Here is a 22740-nt window from a genome sequence, read left to right as displayed (position 1 = left end):
ATCTAAAATTTGTTGAACACTCCTCAATGTATCTTAACCTCAAAAACGTTACTAAATGTTTACCATTGTCACTTTTAAAAATAACGCCTGCATCTTTAACAACATGAACTATGACTATCTAAATTAAATCCAAGTGGTAGCTTGCCCTTCGTTGGCTCAATAAATGCAGGCATTCTTTTTTTCCCTCCCCAGAATTAGCTAGTAAGATGTTTGTTTCAAACACATAGCTTTCTGTTGTCAAAGTTTTCAGCAGGTGCAAAAATGAAGCGCAGCAAATGTTGCTGAAAAATCCCAAGTCTTCCTTCGACTTCAGCAGATGTAGAGTGGGAAGAGTCAAGTAAATGAGAAAATGGTGTGATGAAATGAAATTTATGCCACATTTCAAATTTGACATCATTGGTTTAGGTCTGAAGTGAAAACAAATGAAAACAGCAGTCGTGAAGTGCAAGCTACTGCCCCCAAGCCTACAAAGGTTTTTGAATTATCTTAGTAAAGATCTGTGGGGTTCTTCGTTTATTTAAAGGGAGGGATTTTGAAGTCTTGAGAAGTGTTCCTTCCTCCTTCTGTTGCCTTCTACTCTTTACCCACTTGTTTTGATCAATAACAAAAAGACACTCCTATCATAGAACATAAACAGTTGCTTAATTTTTTTTTCTTAAATGTGTTTTCTTCTGCATATTAATGGCCTCAAAATGTGGTTTATGCAAGTGGTGAATACAATGGCTTTGACCGTTGACACTGGAATACACTTGAATTTTGTTGTGTGAGAGAGGAAACACACACAAGAGTGACAGAGGAGCACTGCCTTTACATTTCCACCTGCCTAGCTTCTAGAAAAACACCTCTGCTTGGATTAATAAATGCAGGGAAGAAGATCAGTTATGTTAACAATCTAAGGAAAGTGAATAATGAAGCTGCTGGGGTTGAGTTGTTTGTGTATGTGTGTGTTTGTTTTTACTGGCCTTTTGCAACCGATTTGTGATAGGTAGAAAGTATCGTGGCTGCTTGTCACCTGCAACTCGGTACAGAGTCTGAATTCCTAAGTGTTTTACAACTTCTTAAATCACTGTTTGTGATTATCTGCTGATCTAATGGGTAGACACTTTACACATCAGAGCTTGCTCAAGCTGGTCCTGCAGGCCTATGGGAAAATCCTTAAAGGATTGTGTCAGAGCTACAATGCTGAAACTTAAAAATAGACATTTGCTCCTAACAAGGAATTTGCTGCTCTTCCAGATTTGTTACTCATTGAGTCATGGTCTGATATGCAAATATAGTGACCTCATTGTTACTGGATACACTTGAAGCTGTTCAAATAATTTGCATTGATTCTGGGTCTATCACATGCAAAAAATATGAATGCATAGGTCTGTATTTATGCATGGACTTTAAGCACAACAAGCTATTGCTGAGAACACATTGTATTTGTCATTAAAGTAAGTGGAATTACTGTACGTGGAGAATTGTGCCCAGCCTTTTAAATTGATGTGTAAATGCTAGGTATGAAGCTCTAAACTCTAAGCAAAGCCAACATTTTTAAAGGCTTAACAGGTAAGCCTTTTATTTCAAATGTTTATTTTCTCTAGCTCTGCTTGCATTTATGAAATATAATAATCTGTGTAAATAGGTTTACAGTTTGCATACCATATGTTGCCTTTTTTTGTGGTAACTGATTAAAATGATTAAAAACACCACTCAGGATTTTAGGTAGATTCTCTAGGTTGTTATCCAATAATTTTTATATGCTTAATTGTTGATGTACTGCCTGAAAGTAATTCATGGTATAAAACCAGATATCACTTTATAAAATTTCAATATAGTCCACTCCATGATGCTTTAAACTTCTTGTCAGCTTCATACAAGTGTGAGGTGTAGGTTTTGTACTTGTTTTGCACAGGTTGAACTGTCAGGAGAAAATCAGTAAATGAGATTTCTTCAGAGAATCTGTGAAAGTTTCATCTGAATTAAAAAATAAATAAATAAATCATTGGTCATGTTTTAGATCTGACTAATGGTATGATGATTTTGTAATGCCTTATTTCATATGTATAACTTCATGGTAGCAGTAGCTTTTTTTCCAGATTATCACTGAATCTATCTGATTTTATTAATGTCTGCATGGAAGCCGTTGTCTGGAACTGTGCAGTAAAGAACTTGATGTTTTGCTTTTCTTGTGTGCTTATAGGTGAGTTGTGTAACCTCATAACGCTGGATGTAGCGCACAATCAGCTTGAACATCTTCCAGAAGAGATTGGAAGCTGCATGCAGATCACCAACCTTGACTTGCAGCACAATGAGCTCTTGGACCTGCCAGAAACCATAGGTATGTGAAGAGGCTGGAGAAGAGAAAATAAATAACTATTCCAAAGTGTTCAGTAAAAGGAGCTAATTTTAAAATGAATATTTGGTTGGTGACTGTAAAATGATTGTTTTTCTGTTCAAGGCAGCTTCACCCTTGAGATTAAGAGCAAGTTATGTGTTACCTTACATGTAGTTTCTAGCTGTCTGGATTATGTTATTAATTCTAGCTGTGCTCCAGAGTGCAGCATCATCTGAGAATGAAAGTTACAGTGAAAAAGATCTATCACTTGTAACTCTGATTTAACATGTTCTGTGGTTATGAGTGAATGTCTACAGATTGTCTGCCCATTCTTGATGAAGGTGAGCATGTAAAGGAACGAAAGGCTAGAAGACTGATGTTTGAAGTGTAATCCCTTCGGCATATACTTCTCATGAATATCTTTGGTTAAATAAAAGTAGAATTCAAAAGGTACCTATTTCACATGAATGATACATATTTTATGCTCTTTGGTAGAATGACTGAAAAAAAAACTAAGTTATCATGCTCCAGTGCAACTGAAAATTGGAAATAATGGACTGAAATAAACACAGTCTTGCTCGACTTCAAAATCTCATCCTATAGGATGAAATAACAAAATATGACTTTTCCTAATTAATTAAATCAGTTTTAAACAGATGGCAGAGGGGGCTGCATGTTGTGATTTAAAAAGACAAAAAAGAAGGCCATCATGATTTTAAGTTCTTATTTGTCACCAGAAACTACTCAGAAGAAAGAATGTTATCGCTTAAACAGTATTTATATTGAACATGTCATTAATGTGCAGTAAAGCGAATGAGCATGAACCATAGGAACTGTTTAACAACACTTCAGCTTTTCTTCTAGCAGTAAGTTATTGATTGTAGAGCTACTGTGGCTTTTTGTTTAGAAAGTTTGACCTGAACAGAGTTTACACTGATGAAGTATCCACCAGAGCTAAACTTCCTTCCTGAATTGGTGATATTTTTAAACTTGGGATTCTATTCCATTTGAAATTTGCATCTAACTTACACAATTCATAAGCACAACCTTGTAGCTATTTTGTAAACGTTATTGAAAGTTGTTTTAAATAAAATTTGTGTAGTGTATATATCATGTTTGGGAAGCAAGTTCTCTGGATAAACTGCTGATTATGGGAAAAAATCCTCTAAGCAATTGTTGTGAGATTTCCATTATCAGGACTTACAGACCTATTGATTCTCATGCAGGATAGTAGTATGAATGGTTAGCTACTGGCAGTTGCTGAGCTTCTCAGGGGACCACAGAAATCTTGATTATGATATTCTGCAAGACTGCTTACAGAGAAAAGCCATTGGGTAGGAGAGCAACAAAGTTACTTAGACAGCTGAGTCATTTCTGATAGATAGGAAATTGCTGACTATGCAATCAAGATAGTTTGGACTCATCTGTTTCTTCAGAAAGTTATTGTAAGCTTGTGTGGTTTGTATTGAGTCAGGTTCATACCTAGTTGGACTAGATTTGTCTGCTTTGTTTATCTATTGCATTGTTTTTACAATGTAAAAAAGTGTATAGAGCTATCTCCTTGCATGCTTATCTGAGCTGAGCATCGGTGCCGTATAGCTCAACAAACCACCAGAGACAGATGAAGGGAGAGAATTGCACTCTCTTGTCTTTAACCTTACACTGGTTCAGTTTTTGCTCTGCTAGAAAATTTTTGTACTGACCAGCCTGTAGTAACTGAGTGCTCCTGTTCAAAGTGAAAACTTAGAAAACAATATTTGTGCCATGTGTAGTTCACAAGCAGACTGAACTGAATACTGAAGGGAAAAACTTTAATCTCTGTCTGAAATGATAATGATCAACCTATATTTATGCATGTTACAGAAGAGGCAGCTGTAGCCAGTTTAGCAACTTTGGCTCTATTTCTTAGTCATCACAGTTTTGGTTCAACATTAAAGCAAGTTGTGGCTTGATTTTTAGATTACAGCTTGCTTTGTGGTTAGAATTGTTCAGCAAGAGATTTCGAGTACTTGGAAAAGCCCAGCGGGTAAATGGCGCGTGGCGGCCTGGCATGTGTTGCTCAGCGTGGCTGCTGGACAGCCCGCTCCATCTCGCCCCAGCTTCTGTCTCCTTCCCTGCTCACAGATATCTATCTCCTGTTTGGTACAACTGACTTTCCTTGCAAATTCTCCATGCTGCCAGGTTTCACTACACTTGATGTGAAAGTGCTCTTAAATGTTTGTGCGTTTCAGCCAAACTGGTGGGGGTCGCAGACCTGGTCCTAAAAATGTCAAGCACATTTGCTCACTGTAAATATTTAATGTACTATGAGCCTCCTGTTATGGAGCAAATTCCATTACTGCTAGGTCTATAACTTCTGCTACCATCAACACCATTTTGATGGAGGCTTGATGTTTTTCTTGAGAAGGATGCTTTCGTCAAGCTGAATTAAAAAACAACAATCTGCTTCCATTTCTGTTTCTCCCCACCTCAAGGACCCCTTCCCTCTGCCCTTCTCCTCTCTGCAACCCCTCCTCCCCCCAAAATACAGCGACAAAACAAATCCAAAGCAAAACAAAACAAGCCACCCTGCCCCCACTAGACAAGAAAACCATGAAAAAAAGGCAACCAAAACCCCACCCTCCTCAAACCAATCAACCTAAATAAAACAACCCCAGTCAACCAAGCCATGCAAAATGCATCTTAAATTCACTGCTGGACTGTCTAACTAAATTTACTACAGGAAGACTTCCAAGTCTGCTAATTTAAAAATAAAATAATAATAATAGTTATTAAAAAAATAGAGCCAGAACAAAAGAGATAAGGAAAGCTTACTCTCCAAATCTTGCTGAAATGGGACATAGCTGTGAGAGGAGAGGGGATGTTGGAAGGTGACTTGCAGGGGAATGACAGGGAAGGGATTAAGTATCAGTAACGATTACAGAGATAGCAGAGGCAATATACCCACTCTGTAAAAATACCAAGTTCTTATTTCAACCAACAATTTATAAGCATGCTTTCATGCAGTAACACATGTAGATTCTAGATATTGGTTGTCAGGAAGTGACCTAATGTCTTGCTTTATAGATACTGGCTTAAAACATTCATATCTGTATTTCTGTTGATTGAAAATGGTAAACTACTTTGTATATTAGATCACTTCCCGTAAGACAAATGAGCTTTGTAGAACAGCTTAGCACATTTCAGCAGTCTCTAGAATCAAAAGTGTAGTGAGGTCTTAGTGGCTTAGTGATTTAATTGCAGATTCCCCCCCCCCCATGTTTGTTTTTTTAAATCCTTATCTATTTTTATTGACACTATGTCTTATCTCTGTATACTTAGCTGGCACACTAATATATCTAAAAGATATACAAAAAAGGGTGAAGAACATACTGTTTATATTGAAATTAATAGTTGGGCTGTTGAGATGGAGAGAAAGCAAATTTAGGGTGGAGTAAAGTGTTTCTTTGAGTTGCAAGCTAGCTTAGAAAATGTTGTTCTGCAAATACCACATTGTGGTATTTGAACTTTTAATTTTAGCATTCTGTACAAATGTGTTCACAATTTGTTATTTAAAAGCACAGAAACACTTACTTGAGAAAGAAATTCAACAGAAACAGAATTGTAGCCTTACTAGAAAAAATCAGATTCTTCATCTGTTTTGTAATTCTCTACTTTTGGGTGTTTACGTGTGCAGTTTGGTTATAGTTAAATGTGCCATATTCATGGACATTTATGGCAACAGACATTTTAATAAGGAAAAGAACAGTCTGTTGTAAATGTTCCAAAATGATGCTTTAAAAGCACAAAAAATTCTGTCACTGGACACACTTTCCAGTGTCTGACACAGCACTGTTCCTAAGAGACAGTTAGGAAGATGATAGACATATTCAAAGCCACACTCCTGCCCTTCGCTGTGACAGATTAGCTTGGAAGCTGAAACCACAGCTCTCAGGAAAGCAAATATTATGTGGAGTAGCTTTGCTATTTTTGCTGGTTAAAACTGTGCTGCAAACTAGGCTGTTAACCTGTTCAGACCCAGTGGTACCTCTGAGAGCACTATTGTGCTTTTAAAACATTGTTGATACAACACGAAGCATCTTGACCAGAACTGACCATATGTAATTGGTACAGCCCAGGCTATGCAAATTGTGGTTGAGAGCTCTTAGCCTCTAGAAGTTCCAGTAAAGAGGTCTCTGTAGAAAGGTTTAGCAGATTTAGCAGAAGCTGAAGAAGTCTTATTCTGAGACATCTGTCACATGTGCTGGTCCTGGTGAGACCCAGCAGAGTGCTTGCAGCTACCTCAGTGCTCAGGGGTGATCATATGTGACTGATGGCTTTGGATATTGCTAATTACTCACCATTCTAATGGAGCAAAGTGCATAGGCTCCTGCTCCAGCTTTGATGGCAATATTTATATTCTTAAAATTTAAGCACATGACCTGATGCTTTTGTCTGTGAGCATTTAGTACTTTGCAGGTTCAAGCCAGTTTCACTAGGCTTTGGGAGATCTGATCAGCTTTCAGTGCTTTGTCTAAGGTTTTGTTCTCGGACTGTGCTGTTAATGAAACATTTTTAATTAGATTCTGCTAGCATCAGGCAATTGTAATAAGCTCAGCCTTTTCTTTATCTGGTACAAAGCAGTAGCTCCCACTCTTTTGTTCTCATGCCTGCGTTGGTTCTCCTTGTGTTCTCATAAAGGGAATGAAGCTTCTGTTTCTTTTTGGCTTCAATTCTAGGCTTAGTAAATATCAAGCAGTGAAACTGGCTAGAAAATAGTGAGTGGCAAGAGAGGGTAAGTGGGAAGTGACTGCACACTGCCTCCTCCAACAGCAGAGCGGGAGGGATGAGGTAAAACCGAGGTGTCAAGCTCACACCAGTGAAAAGCAGACTGTATTGCTTGCGATGGGTGGTGAGTGCTTGGGTGTCAGCGTTCACACAGGTTGCTGTAGATGTTAAAAGCTCACACGGCAATGTGACAATTATGCAGAAGAAAAATGTATCAGATGCTTCTAAATTTGGGAAGTTGCTGAGCCACACGCTGTTGAATTTTCCCTTGGCTCTTGGGAAAGTTTCAGAATGTGCTTACTTATTTTCTTAGGTTCTTCTCTTAGTGTCTGCTTTTGGGCATTATTTTTTATAGAGAGGATATACTAGATGGATCTCTGTTCATTATACAGGAACTCTCACATTCTTAATTGGCTAAAATTAGAAGTCTATATTTGTGTGTTATACATTTCATGTTCTCGTAGAACAGACTTAAAAAATTAAACACATCTATCACTTAGGAAAGATTAATGTTTATTCTGTGTTGCCAGTCAGATATAAACTGTTCTTGTAGTGTGATTTACATTTATTTAAGTCTTTAATTTCACAGAAATGTTTTAAGTACTCAATTGAAAGGGAAAATGAGTCTACCAATGAAAATAATGAAATGCATTTTAGTTGCCTTGTATTAGTGTATGAAATATGATTTTAGTAAAGTGCAACAGTTGCATTGATGGCCTGAAATAAGTCCTAAGTGTTACTTTTGTCTCTGTTGCAGTGTGGGTTTGTATTTTTTTTGGTATAATTTTAATCTCATTTTAATTTATCTTTTCATTTTAGTAAAAAAATCTCTAATGCAAGCTCAATAAAATCAAATACACATGTACTGGCTTGTTTTTTTTCCTGTGTAGGTTAAGCTGGCCTCTGTCAGTTTATTACTCCTTAGTTAATCGATTTGATGTGTATTTATGAAAAGATTAGTTTTATTGTATATTTTGGATATTCTTCCTGGTAAAACTCAGTTGGGGACAGTTTACTGTAGTGAAAGTATATGGCATCACATAGTAATTAGATGCAGAGACCTGTACGTATAGATATAACTGTAGTTCAGCATTTTCCCAGATGAAATTTGTATACTGCAGAAAGGAGCCAATTATCTTAATTTCTTTATGTAAGAAGCAGACACAAAGGCCGAATGATTCAAAGGAGCAAGCACATCAGAGTTGTGACAAGCAGGTCTATTAGTTACATGCATTTTGCTGAATGCATGTTAAATGAAATTGAATTTTCATAGCTTACACAGTTTTAGCAACATGTGCTCTCTAGCCTCATTCAGGTGTTGTGCATGGTGCATGTCAGATACTTGAGCCTCCATCACTTAGGTTTCGCCAGCATCTTGCATGCGTCTTTCACATGTGTGCAGTTAGCAATGATTATGGTCTTGAATCAGAATTGAAAAATAAGTAACTACTGACATGATTACACTTGAGCCTTAATCTTGAAATAATGATGGAAAACCTCTCTCTAGTTGCTACTGTTAGAATGAAAATAGAGAAATCTCTGACTGTCTTCAGATGGTATTTCAACCAGTAAGAATGGTAGGAATTAATTTTAAAGTAATGTTAAATAGCTTTCTAATAGATAACATCTTTATGAGCATTCCTGGACTTTGTATAAAGAGGATAATGCACTTTGGTTTGAGCAGGATGAAAAATGAAGGACCCTGTTGACTCTTGTAATTTGTGAGTCTGAGTCTGCCTCCTACACTGGCCTGGTGTATCAGGAGGGAGTGGTGGCAGAAAAGAAAAACTAAAATACTCTAGAAATCACTTCACTGTAAACCATTAAAATGCAAGGTTTGTATGTTAAGCTTTGTGTTGTGTCCAACTATTACCTTTGTATTTGGAAGAGTATAATTACATTTCATGGTTTGGCTTTGATAGTTGGTTTCAACGATCAGGAAAGATTCTATTTTCTTTTTGGCCATTTTCCTGAGTGGTTGCCCTACCACTGTCATAACCTTTCTGTGTCCATTCCAAGTTTTCCTAAACCATCATCTTTTAACCAGAGCATATGAAATGTTAGGGAAGTTCCAGCCCTGCAGGTTGTGGAAAGGATTTGTCTTTACTTGGATGATTGACTGATGATGTGAGTTTGTGTCCATACAAAGCTATAGATTTTGGTAGGAAGGAGTTGCCCCCAGATCAGATGAGTATTTTGTTCTACTTTCCTCTGCAACATGCTTGCTGATATCACCTTCATGACGAAGGACTGGTCCTTTAGCGTTGTTATTGTACTAGACGTTGGCAGATGTTGTCTTTGCTAGTGGAGCACAACTGAAGGTTAAAAGGTTTATCTGAAGCCTTTCATTTTAATCTAGATCTATTGTGGGGAAATGGTTTGCTTTCTGGCAAGAGATTAGATTAAACATGTCTACAGCTTCTCTCCCCTAAAAATCTCTGAAACTCTTCAGTAGTTGTTAGGGAGTATGGCAAATATTAGGGGAAAATATTATGTAGTAAATGCAAAGCATGACATAGGCATCTTCTGACAGCTGTTTCAGACTAGGAGCAGTGTTGACAGGCACAGTGTTAATCTCTATCCATAGCTGACCGTCTCTAGCTTGTCTAGTTTCTCCTATACAATTTTCACCTCCTTTAAGGCCCTGAGGTCCCACCTACTTTGTAATATTTTCATTGAACCTCTTTTGTTGTTTTTTTTTTTTTTTTTTTTTCTTCCATATTGTCATTTGTAGCAAGGATGTAATTCTCACAAGATCAATGCAATGTAGAGCATTAGGCTTCATTCATGGTTGTTTTTTTGTTTCTTTGTGGGTTTCTTATGTTTGTTGGTTGGTTTGTTTGGTGGTTCTTTTCTTCTGTTGTTTTTGTTTTTGTTTTTTTTCCTAACATCAGGTTTGTTTTTAATTAATTTTGGATGTACTTCTTGCTTTCTATTTGTTAAAAATGATACCTGGTATCTTTTGTATGTAAACCAGCAATTTATCTTAGAAGAATTTCCCTTAGTGAATTAAATGAGCTGCAGACATGAGAGTAATGTGAGGTCATGTTAAAACATGTTCTTTAATAGGTGGCTACTTGTATGCAAAGTTTAGCAAATGAAAATGTAAGACCATTTATAGAAGTTAGGCTATCAGTAATATTTTGTAGTGCCATGTTGTTTTTAGCAAGTTATTGCAGTTTTCTATTGTGTGCTGAGATTCTTGTGTACTTCTGATTAAAATCTAATGGACTTTTGATGTGCATGGCTCTTGCAAGCCCAGTTTGTATTTTTAGTGTTATCTGCAGAAGAGTTTTCTCTAGTCAACATATTTTAAATTGATTTGATGGTTCTGGTCCCGATAGGAAAGTAGCTAAGTTATATAAAAGAAGACTGCTTATTCCATCTTCTATTTACTATGCAGTAACATTTCACACTAAGTAATGACCCTTCATTTAAGGATTATTTTAAGTGAGGGAGAGAAGAGAAGAGGTCTGGTAAACATCAGAAAAGAACATTTGCAACTTGCTTTAAAAAACACTGGTAGGACTTTGAATTAGAAATTTGGATTTCTTTATATTATTCAACATAACCAGTTTTCTTTTTTCTTGATTTTTTAAATACTCCACAGAACCCCTTCAGGTGGTCTTTCTAAAAATAAGGCTTCTGTAATCATGGTTTTCTGCTTTGTTTCTGGTGTTCCCTTTGGTTTAGGATTGGCAAACACCTGGGGTTTCTTTGACTAATATTTTTGAGGTACATTTATTAAAGAATTTAATCTATTTAAAGCCTCTTATATAGCCTCTATAACTTAGTGTTTTTAATTAATTTTAATTAATTTCTATGTAAAGCAAACAGCTAACTCTAAGATATGCAATCACTTCAATGACATGATTATGAGTTCTGCATCATGCTTTGCTCTCTGGCAAGAGGTTAGATTAAACATGTCAATGGCTTCTCTCCTCTAAATATGGTGCTTCAAACCTGAGAGCTGGCCAAAGTGGAGCCCCACTGATGCGTGTTAGTATGCTTTGCTAGTGAGAAAATGAACCTGAAACAATGTGTTTGTGTGAAGCTTTATTCCCAAGAGTGACTGTGCTAAAAGTTGAACTAAACCATCTTTTCAGTGACTTTCTTAGGCTGGCCATGTGTTGAGGACTTAGGCTGTAGTGTCCTATTTTCAGAAGTACTAATGGATAGGGCAGTTGAGTTTTACAAGGTATTTTGTAATGGGCTCCCAGGGAAAACAAGTTGGAAGGGGATATGCATGTTGCTTTTCCTGGTGGTAGCTGCTTTTTAGGCGGGGTTATCAAACTGTCATGTTCATGTACATCTAGTGTTACATTTTGTGAGAGGGGCTATTTTAGAGGAACCACTGAGGTATGGTTTCAGTGACAGAAGTGCAACCACAAATAATCCTGAGGACTGCATGACTGAGTTGATCATGATCAATTATTTTTTGCCTTGCATTATTTCTTAGACTTAACCTGACAGCACTCAGCTGATTCCCTGGTATGGTGCCATCTCAGAAACCAGTAGCTGAACTGCAGAAGATGGAGGTGATTTCAGTCACTGTTAAGCAGCTCACAATATGAGTATCATCTAGGTAATCCTGAGCTCAAGAAGTTGTAAATGGAATTATTTTTGATTGTATAATGCACAAGGTGTGCTATTTTGCAACTTGTAATAGTTTCCATTATAAGCTGAAGGTTGTCACTTGATGGTCAGAGAGTTGGTGAGGAGTTCTGAGGGTGTTAGCTAGCTGTCCACTGAACCATGGAGGCAAATCTTACCATTGTACTGAGCATTCCTTAACACGAGAAGAACCAATGAAGCAAAAAAAGCTAAGTTTTAACATATTGAGCAGGATAAACACTCTAGAGATTATCCTTTTTTTTTGGAGAGACAAAGATCTGTCCTGTCCAGCATGTGAAAATAAAAGCTGATAAGGGTTTCTCACTGCAGTGCTTTCAAAATGAGTTGTGAATATGAACTCTGATGAGGGTGGAAAGATACCTGAGTCTTGTTGAGAGAAGAATAAATAATCTATAAATAAGGTATGTCTTGAAGTGAGAAGGTACTGCCTACAGCAGCTGGGTGCAGGACAGCTCTTCCAGGAGCAGTCGGAAAGGTGTAACTGATTAAGCTGTAATTGAAATATTGCTCAGGAATAGCTCTGTTTAGCGCTGTGGTGTGTATAAGTCATAGGGAATGTGGTGCATGCAGGGTTAGGGCACACCTTTGGCCTTTGCATGCCTTTCCCACGGAGAAGAAAGATACCTAGGAGAGAAACAGTGATAAAGCTCTAATGAGAAATACTACTTATGACAATGAAAAAATACTGGGACATGCAGTTTATGCTGCGTTTCTGGTAATGCCATGAAGATAGCCAAAGTGTGTCATTCTCTCTTGGAAAATCATGGTACAGTTTGACTCTCTCTGCTGGCTGCCTTGTTTCATTTTTCTGAAATGCCACATTGCTAGTAGGAAGAAAGCCATACACATACAACCTGTGCTCACAATCTGGGAACTGGCATAGAGACATATTGCTAAGCAACAGTTGGCATCATACTGTCTGCTTGAGCTGTTCCCTGTTCCTTCTCTTTTCCTGAAAAATCCAAATCAGCATCTAACTTGAGGTTTAAGTACTGAAAACCAATAGAAGATTGATACTTTCTTTTGTGCAAAGTCTTTTTAATTAGTAAAGCATTCAATAACAGTTCAGAGAAATGCAGTGAAGTCTATGCTTTGTCCAATCCTAGAACACCAAATCTTGATTGATCTTGGTGCTTTGCAATAGGAATGTCTATCATATGAGGTAAGGTCAGTTTCCTATACAGCCAGCAGTGCCAGATCTCACCAAGTAGACCATGAAATAGCCACCTTGCATACAAAGGTACATCTTTATATTAGTGGATTTTAGGATCAAAAATAGATCTCAATTATTCTATATTATTCTCATATAAACTCTTACAGTATATATTGACTGCAAGATTATTCATTGTAGATGAAGATTTGTGCACTAGAGAGCAATATTGATAGCCCTGGACTTTAAATTACTGTTCTTGTTGTTAAGGACTTTTATTTGCTGCTTTTACAAAAGCTGATTGTATACTTGCTCAGAAAGCAAGCACTTAAAAAGTACAAATAAAAATCCCCATGGCAAACACTACTAGTTAAGCAACTCGGGGTGGTTACAAATTGTTTCAACTTTTGTTTAGCTGCTGACAATACTGTGTGAAATTTATTGCTGTTTGTCAGCTAAATATCAGATATACACTGAAAATTAATTGTGTTTTCTTTCTTGATCTCCTGAGACTTGGGTAATTTTTATTCTCTATGAGTTTTGGGTTATTTGGGATGTTTGGGATGGTGTTATTTTGTAGTGTGGTGGGTTTTTGTCTGGGAGTTGTTACGTGGACTTCGTTTGATTTGTTTTGGGGGGGTTTGGTGTATTTTTGTTGTTTGTAGTTATGGGGGGGGGGGATTAATTTTCACTGCTCTTGTGAATCTCCATTTTAGTAACTACAGCAAATCATACAACATTGTCAAGTTCCATTTTTCCTTAGCTCTCTTCCCAGCTACTCAGTAATGAAGGGTTATTCTTGCAGTGTATTCTGACCAAGTTTGGTATTTTGCCACTTCTGTTGTTGAGACTGTTCCTTTTTCTAGAGATCCTGTTGTAGTGTTTGTATTTATTTTCATTCTCTCTTTCATCCTTTGCTTCCAAGAATATTTAATAGCCTAGATTTGCTCCTTCAATAACCTTTGTATAAGGATGTAAAGGATGTATGCACAAACATTAATGTAGCCTTCATTTAGTGAGTAGTTAGACTGTACATAGTAAACTCCCTTCATATTTTTAAATGATTTCTGGTTGTTCCTGCTACCATTTGTTAAATCTTATGTTTCTTTTCTAATGTGTCTTTCTGGTACTTCAATTTGCAGAACAAATGTGTTGTGCCATGAGTGATTCTGAAGATGCATGTGAAATAGCAAATGTTTTACAGGGAATTGATTTGATTGTGTGAATCTGTTCACAAGCTCCACTGGTGTGGTGTATACATGTGCACAGACGTGTTCTGATTGTAGGGATGAGCCAGAAGACTAAGATCTGTTCATCATAGTCAGTTTTTCAGTGAAGTTCAGGGTCTTGCAATACCTGCAGGAGAGTCTAAATGCCCCAGCACCCTATGGATCAATGACATCATCCAGCAGTTGATTTTGGTCTTGAGTATTTATTAAAGGCTGGAGCTCAAGGGAGCTTCAGATGGAAAATTTTCAAGTTCCAATTTATCAACTGGGCTTGCTGGCCTGGCAGTAGTCAGAAATACTTTTACATATTCTGTTATCCAGATTTTTGTGGACTTTCTCCAAACTTCCTTCAGTATCATTCAGAAAACTGGAAAGTTTTTGTTTGATTGTTTGTTTTCCCTATTAGTTTTTAAAGACTTTGTTGCTTTTGGAGAATGGTAAAGTATTTTTGTCCCCCTGCAGAGGAAACTGTTTTGCCAGGACCTTGAGAGCTGTGTGATGTACGCCCAAGTTCTGGTAATATGCGTCATTGCATTGAGTGATGCTACTTGTACTTTGTAAAAGTCATCTTGGGGGCATCTGAACAAATTTTACAGGTTTTTGTTGGTAGAAAGATGAGGATAGACAGACTTTTCTAATACAACACAAGCCTTGCTTGCTTATAGTAATATGCACCATCTACTTTGGCACGGTTACATTAAGTGTTGGAAAGCACTGCAGTATGTGCCTCTCCTGTTCTGGGATGATGGATCCATTTCACCGTACGAAATACCTGAAGTGCAGAATGTAAGACAACAGAAAAAGCAGAAGTCAGACTTCGTTCTGCACCTTTGTGTTAATTTAATGATGTGTTAATATCTGTTTCCTACTTTAGGCAATCTGTCCAGTCTAAGTCGTCTTGGCCTGAGGTACAACAGGCTCTCAGCAATTCCGAAGTCTTTAGCAAAGTGCAGTGAACTTGATGAACTGAACCTGGAGAACAACAACATTTCTACTTTACCAGAGGTGAGAGTTAGAGGGAGTGGACTGGGGAGGGAATGTTGTTGTAAGGCTTTGGTGTTTTGTAGAGGGATTGTACCACATAAAATTACTTCATCTTGCATAACTCTATGGAGTACTCTTTGTTTTAATCTACATCTGTGTAATATAAAATACTGTAATTTATTCACGTTGGGTGTATCTAATTGGTATCACAGAATTGGATCGTTAGGGGCTGGAACAAACCTCAAAAGATCATCCAGTCCAACCCCCCTGGCAGAGCAGGATTCTACTCTGCCAGAGGAGTTGGACTGGATGATCTCCAGAGGTTACTTCCAGCCCCTAACATCCTCCTGTGATCTATACCAGATCACACAGGACCATATCCAGGCAGGTCTTGAATATCTTCAGAGAGGGAGACTCCACAACTCCCATGGGCAGCCTGTTCCAGTGTTCTGCCCCCCTTACAATGAAAAAAAATTCCCACATGTTTACATGAAACTTCCTATGCCTCAACTTCCACCCATTGCTCCTTGTCCCGTTATCTGGCATCACTGTGAAAAGCCTGACTTCATCCTATTGGCACTCACCCTTTACATATTTATAAATATTAACAAGGCCACCCCCTCAGTCTCTTCCTCTCCAAGCTAGAGACCCAGCTGTTAAGGAAGATGTTCCATTCAGTCATTTTTGTGGCTCCTCGATGGATTCGTCCAAGCACATCCTTGTCCTTCTTGAACTGAGTAGCCAAGAACTAGACACAGTATTCCAGATACAACTTCAGTTGGAAGGAGTAGCAATGCATATGATTGTTTGCTGTCTTGTCTCTTTAGGAAACATTAAATGAGGACCTTGAGTTCCCACCATTCAAGCTAAATAACTGTTTGTAAGCACTTCTGTTTCATGGAAGTAAGGTGTAGAAAACAAAAAAATGGGGTATCTCTTTCCCCATCTAATTGAAGCAAGAATGACCCTCAAGAGAGTTGGTGAACCCTGTAAACCTTGTCACAACTGCATTTTAATGTGGAAAACTGTGCTGTTGGTTCCACTGTGATATAATCTGGCAGCTCACTGACACACTTACAGTTATGTAAAATAAAAATTTGCCTAATTTTCCATTTCTGGTGACTTTGTGAGGATCATAGGACAAAGGGAGGAGAAATCTGTTTTCCTGCTTTTCATAGCTGCTGCACTCAGTTCTCATCTTGGTCTCTCTTGTTCCAAGCATTGTGTGAAACCAAGGAAAATGTCCATAGTTAGAAGTTCTGGAGCCACCTTGTCACTCTCTTCAATTAACACATTCCCTGAACAGAGTGTTTGCTAGTCTGGGATGAAGAGGCAGAAGGGCCTGGTGCATCTGTGTATTTTTCTAAACTCCTTCTTTAGAGTTGTCTGAAAGATGCCCCTGTGGACTCCAGTTTTACAGTCCTGGACAACTAGACCTGGTTACAGGCCTTAATGTCTGCAAACTTTGAAATGGCTTAAACTGCTGAGTTATACTTGTAAACCTTTTAGTTTTCTTAATTTCTTGAGACTATCAGGGCAGCAGAGTGTGAGAGGCTGAGCTGCATGCTGTATGCTTTGACGCTACTAACATTTGGGGAAAAATACTTGAAGCATTAGTGCACAGGAAGAATTACTCTTACAAATCAAAACCTGATGTGATTAATTCTTATTTTGGATATTTCTTCCATTGCTTTAAAACCTTTTGAGATAAGGGCTTCAAGACACAATATTCTGTTCTGGTTTAGTGATGGTGGAAACTGCAAGATGTTATTTCCACCTACCCCACCCCTAGTTGTGTGTTAAAATGTTATATAAAGAGGTATATAGGAAACTATATATGGAAGTAAGGGGGAAAAAAAACCATCAAACCCCCACAACTAAACAAAACAAATAACAAAACAATAACCAAATAAATAAAACCAAAGAAGAATTTGGTGATGGCCATGGTGGTATTAGGTTGGTGACTGGACTCAATCTTAGAAACAATTCTCTGATTTTACTTAGGCAAAGTACTCATAGGAACAAAGTGCAGGAAGCAACTATTTTCCTTCAATTAAACTTCTGTACTCAGCATGATAGACTGAAAACAGTGAAAATGCTGTTGACTGAAAGGCACTGGTCTGATTTTAAGTTGAGATCTCAGACAAGCCACCCCGCCCAAATGTGTTAGTAAAGCAATTGTGATTATAAGAGCAAAAAGCTAATGTGAGGGGTGATTGCTTCTTTGTAAGATGTTAAGTCATTGTGACTGAGCTGCCTTCTTCACGTGTATTTGCCAGCAGTATGTGAACGCTTAAGCCACTACCCTGCAGAAGTGTATAGTTTATACTGCAATCTGTTTAAAGTAAAATGATTCTTTGCTATAGTACAAAGAGCTGTATTTGTTGAAGGAACTTCTGAGTTTCAAAACATAGCTGAAGTTGCTGACTCAGTGCCTAATAAATATTTCATCTTAAAAGGATGGACTGGGAGAAGACAGCACTGCCACAGCTCTCACAGATATGAGAGTATTGTTCTCTTTTAATGCCAAAGCTCTCTTGCTTCCCTTCAAATGTGTTTAATTACTTTAGGCTATTAGAGTGTATGAGCTAACATTTTTAATATTTTTTTTTATATGAAAGCTTCAAAAATGGCATTTTGAAATGCCAAGATCCATTTGAAGCAATAAAGTGTGTTTGTAACAGAGCTTGGGGACTGCCTAACCCTAGGACAAAGAATATCTGTTAATTAATGTATAGCTAGAAACAGTATTTCCTAATTGAAGAGAATGCTAGTTAATGATTAGCTTAGATGAGTACTGATTTGGAGATCCATTTTTTTATCTTCAGGGGGAATATTGCTTCACCAATATTTGTCAAGATGCCCCCCTCTGGATTGTATTTCAGTGCTTAATGTTTTAGCCATGACTTGTAGACAAGTCTCTATTTAATCTTGGTTTATTTACAATGATGTTAATAAACTGCATAGAAAAGTAGCTAAAGAACACCAGCAGAGAAAGAGCAAAGCCAGGTTGTTAAAACTTTTACAGTGAAGCTAGCACTGAAATTGCAATCCAGAAATACTGACATTAAGGATATGGTTGGCATCATTATCTTGTTAGCACTTACTCCTGATTGTAGATGTTGCATTATTTATAGCATGGAACACCACGCATAAATCTCCAGCTTCTCTAATACTTAAGAAAATGGGGCTGAACCCAAGTTGGCATAGTAATAAGCAAAGGTGATACTTCAGCAGTAATTTAGATCTCATTATTCATCCCCACAGTTCCAGCAACGTGCTTGGCACACAACTAACAGGTACACTCTGAGGTCTGTACTGCTGAGATTTTAGAATCTAATTAGATTGTGAAATGAAGCGAGACTGGATTCAAGGGGCAACCATTGCTATCCAGTTTAACTCCATGCTTTTTGCTTTTCATTTCTTAAGGGGAGAAGGGAAAAAAAAAAAGATGGGCTAATAATGTTTTAGGAACATTTTTGAAATTTGGAATTTCCAAATGCTTCCCTTGGACTTTTTTTGGCAGTATGTAAGGGCAAAGGTGGGGAAATAAGGTAAAGACTGATGGCTGTGAAGAGAGATTGTTGCTGATGGAAGTTTTGTCAACTTTAACACTGGTTTGTGTGCTGTGACACTTACTTAGAGGAGGGACTTGAGAGGGAAGATGATTTCGGTTACACTTACGAGGGAAAAGACATGTATTCAAATAAATCTGTCCTAAGTTTCTGGGTGGTTTTCTTGTCTCTACAGGGTCTTTTATCCAGTCTCGTCAAACTGACTAGTTTAACACTGGCCAGGAACTGCTTCCAGTCCTATCCCGTGGGTGGCCCATCCCAGTTCTCCACAATCTACTCCCTCAATATGGAGCACAACCGCATCAATAAAATCCCTTTTGGAATTTTCTCTAGAGCTAAAGTATTAAGCAAGCTGAACATGAAGGTGAGACACAGAAACATGTTGGTGTGTGTCAAATAAATGAGGAGCACTGTTTGCTGCTCCACAATTTTTGGCAAATTTAATGATACAAGGAATGAATTTATTATGCTGAAATGGACCCTGCTGCTGTCACGTATAGAAAAACTCCTGTATTGGTTTAAAAAATGTACTCTCAAAGTGGTATTGATGCTATTTGTCTTTATTTTTGTTTGTTAAGCTTTTGTAACATTTGCTTGAGTTTGAACACTGAAAACAAGGAAGTTGGCTACAAAGTTCTTGAATATATACATGAGATATGAGCATGTACAGTTGCTTATCTTTCCACCTCCCCCGTACTGTTACAGTTTAGATTATAAACAAGACTATGTAAAGAAAAAAAAACCTATTTCTTAGTATACTATTTCAACACCTTTCAACTTACATCATAGAATGGTTTAGATTGGAATGGACCTTAAAGATCATCCAGTTCCAACCCCCCGCCATAGACAGGGACACCTCCCCCTGGAACTGGTCACTCAACGACTCATCTAACCTAGCCTTGAACACCTCCAGGGAGGGAGCATCCACAACCTCCCTGGGCAACCTGTTCCAGTGTTTCACCTCCCTTACTGGAAAGAACTACTTCCTAACCTCTAGTTTAAATCTCCCCTCTGCCAGTTTAAACCCATTACTCCTCATTCTGTCATTACAAGACTTTGTAAATAGTCCCTCCCCAGCCCTCCTGTAGCCCCTGTCAGATACTGGAAGGCCACTCCAAGGTCTCCTCGAAGCCTTCTCATCTTCAGGCTGAAAAGCCCCAACTCTTGTGCCCTGTCCTTACAGGAGAGGTGCTCCAGCCCTCTGATCATTTTTGTGGCCCTCCACTCACATATATATAAATTATGTATAACTTTAAACTATATATATACACACATATATAAATAGTTTTAATATCTATTTTCAACACTTTCAACTTTCTTCAGTAGTTGTGGAGCACAGAAAAAGAATCTTGAAGTCTGTGCTAAGTACACTGAATAGAGACCTAGGGAAAAGAGCTGATGTATTTCCTATCAGTAGGTTTATTTCAGGTTCCTAAATTATTAAAAAAAAATCTTGAGCAGTAGCTAAGTTCTAAAATACCTTAGAATGTCTTTTAGCACCGGTAAATTTTCAGTCTGTGTTAAAACTCTTTTTATCACATATCCATTTGTAGCTCTGTTTACCAGGACTTTCTTTGACCTGAGTTTTGGGTTTGTTTTTTTTTTTTTAGATTCTGTGGTGTCTGGTCTAGATCAAATTTTGTATTGACATTTTGAGCAGTAAGATGTAATTGCAGATGCTTTGACTCTGAGCCATTAAGATATATTTATTTTCCTTGTGTATTTGGGGTTTGTGGGTTTTTTAGCTCGTTCTTTTTGTGTAGGGTGAGAGGTTTGATTTTTTTTGATTGGTTGGTTTTGTTACTTTTATTTATTAACAAATCATATATTTGCAAGATTCCAATTTTTGTGTTCTCTTTTTATGCCCCCAGCCTCCACCGTATTCAACCAAGAAAGGACACACATACACACAGATTCAGCTACTGGGATGTGTCAAATCTTGAGAATTATGTGTTTTTAATTTTTCCACTTCAGTTCCTGTTAGTGACCCAAAATCAATTCTGTAACTCCAGGTCGAGACCCCTTATTTGGAGGAATTAAAAAAAAAAAGTTTGGCTAATTGTCAATATTTTATTCTGATTTAATTATAGGCTATTCTGTTATGAAGTGTTTTGTAAGCACTTTGCTTAACCTCTCAGATGCTGTGCCAGCTTCTTGAAAGCACAGACCCTAAATGTTTGATATGTTAAATCACAGGACAATCAGCTGACCTCTCTCCCCCTGGACTTTGGGACTTGGACTAGTATGGTAGAACTGAACTTAGCGACTAATCAGCTCACCAAAATCCCTGAGGATGTATCTGGGCTTGTTTCTCTTGAGGTGAGAAGAATATAAACGAACAGCTAAGTGAATCTCTACAAATAGGTGCTCTCTGCTTTGGGTTTAAGTAACATTACTTTGGGGTCAAATAAAGCCAAATAAATACAGGTACATATGCTTTTTAATTAGATGATTTGCATTCTGTTTATGGTTGTTGTCAGCAGCTTTTTGAATGTTGCTCTTTAGGCTCTGTATGAGTGTCTGTTCACAAAGGGCTAAGCACACACATGTTTCTTAACAGAAAGTTAGTGTTGTAACTCACTTTAATTCCTGGAGAGACCAGCGTGGAAACAGCTGGGATCAGAAAAATGTAGTGAAGTTGATGTAGTGAGTTGACTTGAATGTAGTGCTCTGAACCTTGTAAGCAGCCGGGTAGGAACTCTTTGAAGGCTAAGAACTCATAGGTTGAATCTATGAACTAAATCTGTTGTGTCCCTTAGTCCTCTTTCCCAAGGTACTATCAGCAGAGACAGACTGAATTGTGTTGGAGGGACATAAAGGTTCAGGCAATTGAGGGAACTTTGTAACCCCGATGAGTTGCTGGGGAAAACCTGATGGACAATAGCAAGTGGCCTATTAAAGTTGCACATTTCCAGTGTGACTGCTGCTCTGAATAATCAATAATTGCTGTGGTTTAGGGTGAAGATGATGTGGCAGAGTAAGAGCTGTTCCATGGCCCAGTTACCTTTAAGACTGTGATTGATAGGATTGGGAAGTTACTAGCCTGGATTTGCTGGTGGTCTGCTGGCTGCCAAAGCTGGAGAGCTGCACGGTCCATGGACCCTTTAGCATTATTTTTCACTGTAATTAGGAATCAGATACAAAAAACTACTTGGGCAGTGTTTACACAAAAGTGAAGTTTCCCACAGCAGTGCTAGGTCAGCTGCATTGCATGTAGGTAATATTTTCTGTTCCTGCCTTTGTTTCTTGATGTGTGATTAAAACATTACTATTCTTGCTCTGTGTATATTATAGCGTGTAAAGGAAGGCCACCAAAATACTGCTTGTGCTAATGCTTAAACTTTGGCTTTTATTTTTATTTTCACTTTGATTTTAGCCTTGTTTTCTATTCTGTTCCTGCCTTTGATGCTTCCATGTTACATGAAGCTAGTGAGAGTTGATACAAGTTGGCTGACTCATCTGGGAGTTGTGTGTGGCTAGGATGAGAGTCCACATTGGGTGCTTTTGTGTATACTTATGTTAGATAATACATGCTACCGTCCTAGATAATAGCATTATTTGATCAGGAATGAATTCCCTTACTACTTGCTGGGTAGTTACCAGGCTCGATTACTACTTAGGGCTGTAAGATTAAGGAGGAAAAAATGGTATGCTAGCATAAGCCCTGTTAACTTGCTTGTGGTATAACAAATAACTCTGTTAATTGACACTGCAAATAAGGATACATTTTGTGAATGATCAACTGAAAGAGGAGAGTTAAAACAGGTGGATAATGTTGTAGTAGAGGCAGATGTGTGATAGGAGACCATTTTGGAAAGCCAGTGGATACTGATGCAGGGTTTCTGCTTGGGTGCACTAATCTGTGTGTTTACTTGATGTTCTCCTAAGCAAAGGGACATAGGTGGAAGAGGAAATACTAAGCATTTTAAGAAGGACTTGACAAGCACAGCAAGTAGTATAAAGCTTGATTATGAGATAGCTATAAGGAAGCACAATAAAATGATAAGGAACTCCAGGAAGGGATGGCTTGATGGCTTTTGTTTGCCCATTTTAAGAAATGACGTATTCTTGGGGTTTGTT

At 37.9% G+C, this 22740-nt stretch overlaps 1 protein-coding gene across 2 annotated transcripts in view; it reads left to right on the top strand.

Moving 5' to 3' along the window:
• SHOC2 (SHOC2 leucine rich repeat scaffold protein) overlaps positions 1 to 22740 on the top strand; it is a 68322-nt gene that overhangs the window by 39024 nt on the left and 6558 nt on the right. For both annotated transcript variants that reach the window (XM_064144403.1, XM_064144404.1), the window contains 4 exons: positions 2186 to 2323; positions 14976 to 15106; positions 18836 to 19024; positions 20857 to 20979. In XM_064144403.1, the coding sequence (XP_064000473.1) occupies positions 2186 to 2323; positions 14976 to 15106; positions 18836 to 19024; positions 20857 to 20979 (581 nt within the window). The remainder of the gene's footprint in view (positions 1 to 2185; positions 2324 to 14975; positions 15107 to 18835; positions 19025 to 20856; positions 20980 to 22740) is intronic.

This window comes from Pogoniulus pusillus, chromosome 6 (assembly GCF_015220805.1).
Source record: "Pogoniulus pusillus isolate bPogPus1 chromosome 6, bPogPus1.pri, whole genome shotgun sequence".
Classification (NCBI taxonomy): Eukaryota; Metazoa; Chordata; class Aves; order Piciformes; family Lybiidae; genus Pogoniulus; species Pogoniulus pusillus.
The sequence above is the reverse complement of the archived record's forward strand: the minus strand, read 5'-3'. Positions and strand labels throughout refer to the sequence as shown.